This window comes from Brassica napus, chromosome C2 (genome assembly GCF_020379485.1).
Source record: "Brassica napus cultivar Da-Ae chromosome C2, Da-Ae, whole genome shotgun sequence".
Lineage (NCBI taxonomy): Eukaryota > Viridiplantae > Streptophyta > Magnoliopsida > Brassicales > Brassicaceae > Brassica > Brassica napus.
In genome coordinates this window covers 32,766,191-32,770,495 of record NC_063445.1, presented here as the reverse complement: position 1 = coordinate 32,770,495, position 4,305 = coordinate 32,766,191, and the positions used below count along the sequence as shown (strand labels likewise).

General features: G+C 39.8%; 1 protein-coding gene across 1 annotated transcript; it reads right to left on the bottom strand.

The window, feature by feature from the left end:
* Positions 1-436: 436 nt before the first annotated feature.
* Positions 437-1,000, bottom strand: LOC106350835. Its single transcript, XM_013790674.1, has one exon. It carries the CDS (start codon positions 998-1,000, stop codon positions 437-439), a length of 564 nt encoding a protein of 187 aa, XP_013646128.1.
* Positions 1,001-4,305: the final 3,305 nt, after the last annotated feature.

The following is a 4,305-nucleotide window of genomic DNA, read 5'->3' as shown; positions in this document are numbered from 1 at the left end:
CTTTGCCCTTTAGTTCAATATGGAAACCATTCTTATGTCTTTTAAACTCAATGGGCTTCTATGGGTGAGTATAAATCATTAGATCTCTTTAGTCTGGCCGTAGCCTTTCATGGGAATGGCTATACCCGCAACTATATTTCTTATCTCTTTGGGCGACGTAAAGGAATTCTTTGTTCCCTATGCCCATGGTTTCAATTTTGAAACCATTTATCCATTATTTAAGAATGAAGAAATTTTAGGTGATTTATTATTATAGATTTTATTATACTTATTTCAGATTTTCAGAGATAGGATTTTAAAATAAAAACTTTCATTCATATAATAAATTCAAATAAGTCATAAAGACAAAGAAATCATAAAATCAAAACAAGACATCGAAATCAACTTATTCTTTTAGACAATTAGAAGTCTCATATTCCATAAGATCGTGTGGGCTTCAGGATTCTTCCCTTTCAAAATTCTCTTGGTACACATCAACTAGATGCTTGGCAGTCCCACAATTCTTAGCCCAATGATTACTTATTCCACACCTATGACATACTGATCTGGTCGAGTGTTGTGGTTTAGAAACACCACAGATTCTGCCTCGACCACGGCCTGAATGAAATTGATATCCACGGCCTCTTCCATAGCTATTCCCGCGGCCATGTAAGTTGTATTGGCCGCGGCCACGTCCTCTCCATCCGCCACAGCAATGGCCGTGTGGTTTATCATGATGGACATGGTTAGATTCATTCATAGCTTCTTCGGCTGCATTTTCTTCAGGTAATGGTGTTGATCCTAGAGGTCTCATCTCACTGTTTCTCATCAGTAACTCATTGGTTTGCTCAGCACGCAACAAACATGGAATCAGATCTTCATAACTCTTGAAGCCTTTTTCACGGTACTGGTGTCCTAACACCATATTATTTGTGTGGAAGGTGGACAATGTCTTTTCCAACATATCCTCATCTGTGATCTCCTTAGCACACAGCTTCAATGTAGAAACAATTTTGAACATTTATAAGTTATATTCATCCACAGACTTGAAGTCCTGGATTCTGAGACTCATCCAATCATATCTAGCCTTTGGCAATAACACCAACCTTTGGTGATCATATCTTTGTTTTAACTTGTTCCAAAAGTCTAGAGGACTCTCAATAGTTATGTACTGATCTTTGAGACTCTCTATAAGATGATGGCGAATAATTAATATTGCCTTGTATCGATCTTTCTTACTTGCATTATTGTCCTTGACAATACATTCACTGAGGCCCTTGGATTTCAATATAAACTTAGTATCAAGCACCCATTGCAAGTAATTATCTTCTGAGAGATTTTGGGCAACAAAATCCAAGTTGTTGATTTTCGACATCTGGAAACAATTATTAATACTTTTAGAAAATTTTTATAGCTTTATAATAATAGTTTATGTCACACGGACCTGAAAAAAAAATTTCTAAGAAAGTATCATATGCAAACAAAATGATCAGGTTATAATGCATTATTGGTCTCACGACCAAGCGAGATGATTTATTTATCCTAGTAATATTGATGCAAGCCACACGGCTACAAGATGATTATAAGCAATAAAATCAATCCTAACAATTTTCTAAGTGATCATCATGGATGCAAGACAAGTCACACAGCTAATGGTATGAACAATCTTAATCGGTTTCTATATGATCATAATGCAACCAGTTTTAAACACCTTAGCAATCAGGTTTCTAAGTGATTAAAAGCATGAAATCTCAAACAATTAATTTAATTCAAACAATCAAATTTCAGTATGAGATCCTAGCAATCGGTTTCTAGGTGATTCATATTCAGAAACAATTCAATCACAAACAATCAGATTCGGGTTTAATTATTTAAGCAATCATGATCAGGTTCGGATTTTAAAACAGTAAGCAGTTAATCAATTCTAGCAACAATCCTAATCAGATTAGTTTCAATCTCAATAAACAATCAATCAAATTCGGATTATATCAAGCAAGCAATCAATCAATAGTTTTCGAATTAGGGTTTTAGGATTTTCAAAAATTTGATCTTAGATCAAAGGAATTTGATTTGAGATTCAAAACCATTAAGGCTTTGATTTTAATTGATCAATGGATCAATCTCGTTTTAGGTTTGGGGATTGAACTTATAGAGCTTCGATTTACTCATTAGGGATTGATCTATTATCCTATGGCTTTAGTTTATAGAGATTAAATTTTAGGTTTCATTCTTTACAATCAACCAAATTCGATTTTCATGTTCTTAGAATTCGAATTACCTTAGGTTAGTAGATTGTTGAAACTAGACCACCAAGAGAATGAACCTCGAGCTGGGCAGGAACGCGAGCTGGACACGAGCTTGCCTGGACGCGAACGGATTGAGGTTGGAGATGCGAGCAGCTGATCGTTGAACGGGAGCTGTTGCAGTCGGGATCGCGAGCGGCTCTGATGCGAATGGGAAGCTTTGCTGTCTGGAACGCGTGCGGTCCTGGATCAAGATGGAGCTGAGTTCGTCTGGGATCATGAACGCCTTGGGGCTGGAGCTGATCAGGTGGATACGAGCTGGAACAGACGCGGGGACGGATTAGGGTTCGTCGGGTTCTGATTAGGGTTCCAAAGCAAATCGGCGCGCACTGTATCTGTGCCTGAGGGCGCATCGGTGGTCAGATCGACAAGCGGTTTACACTGACTGATTTGTTTCGGCAAGGGCTTCGATTTGATATCTTGATCGTTTTCTGGGTCCTCACGGTTTCCCGAAACGTCGATACGAAACGAATCGATGCATTCTCGTCTACTCTTTAATGCTATATCCCGAAGACCGTAGCAAACCCATTTCATGTTTCTCATCATTTGAAGTCATCAATCAAACTTTACGATAAAGACCGCGGAAAGTTCGTTTTTATCGAAAGAATCTGGAATAAACGTTTTGAGTCAAAAGATGGCCCAAAGAGACCTAAGACGTGACTCGAAGCCCACCTACGATTTCTTAACCAAAAGCCCGTAAACCGTAGGACGGTTTATGCTTGGTTCGCAAGGAAAGATAAATGTCAAGTTTCCGCGGATAAACACGAAGTTTTGGAAGATAACTACTAAGATCGGGAAAAATAGAATATCTCCATTTTTAAGCTATGACGGCTTAAGGGCAGAAGGGGAAAAGCGTAAACGGACCTAAGAGCGAGTATATAAGGAGTCCTAGGCGAGAGGCACAAAGGGAGAAACTTAGACACATCAAAATTAGCACTTAGAGCGATTTTAGGCAGTTTTCCGTTTTTCTTATTCGAGCTGCGACTCAACTAGCTTTTTGCCGTCTTAGGGCTTTTAGAACTAGGAATCTCGCCGACAGCTCTCGTCGCCCAGGCACTTACCTTATTGTAAACGCTCAAACGCAGATTCGGAATAAGAACTATCTTACTCTCCTTTTCGATTTCTTATTTTATTACTGTTTTCGTTTCGTGTTCTGATTGCTTGGCGTGTGGTATTAGCATATATCCGAGACCTCTGGGAAACTAGGGTTCTCCTACTTTCCTAATTTAAACAGAAATCGACAGTGCGAATTTCGGTTCCCACAGTGAACTTTATTGGTGGAACTGGATTCCAAGGTTCTGGAAACCAGGGTGGAAACGGAAATTCCTATGGAAATAGGGTAATTTCAACCAGAGTTCGCAGTATCAGAAACCCTACAGCAACAACTACAACAACAACATGAATTATGGAAATTCCTACTACCAGAAGCCACTGCCGCCTACTCAAGAGAGCAAGACTGAAGAGATGCTTGATAGGGTTCTTGAGACACAAAAGCGCATGACAGTTGACTTCAATAGGAAGATTGATTCTGTCTACACCAACCTGAACACATAGTTTGAAACTTTGAGCACCCATGTGAGGAAGCTGGAGATGCAGGTTGTTCAGACAGGAGAAGCTGTTAAAAGGAAGGAAGCCTTGACAAGAGGGGTAGGGGATGATGTGATGAAACACCACGTGAATGCCATAATTGAGGATGATTTTTGGCACGTGGTGAAGGAAGAGAAGCTTCAAGAAGGAGATTTTGGAGTAGAAAGTTTGATGAGTTTCAGCGGATCGCATTGGTTTCGATCAACGCCAAAGTTTGAACATCGATCGACGTCGCCCAGTCCAAATCAATCGACAGGATCTCCAGAGCCACGACCGATGACACCAATGGAGTTAACCGCATCTTGCAATGACGTGAGGATTCTGACTCACGAGGAGTTTGCAGCAAAACACCCACATTCGCCCAACCCTGATAACGTCTGAATCGATCGACGTGATGTTACCCCCATCGATTGACAACAAAGATGTCGATATATAT

Excerpts from the sequence above, each read along its gene's own strand:
- LOC106350835 (XM_013790674.1), bottom strand. The coding sequence starts at position 1,000 with ATGTTCAAAATTGTTTCTACATTGAAGCTGTGTGCTAAGGAGATCACA.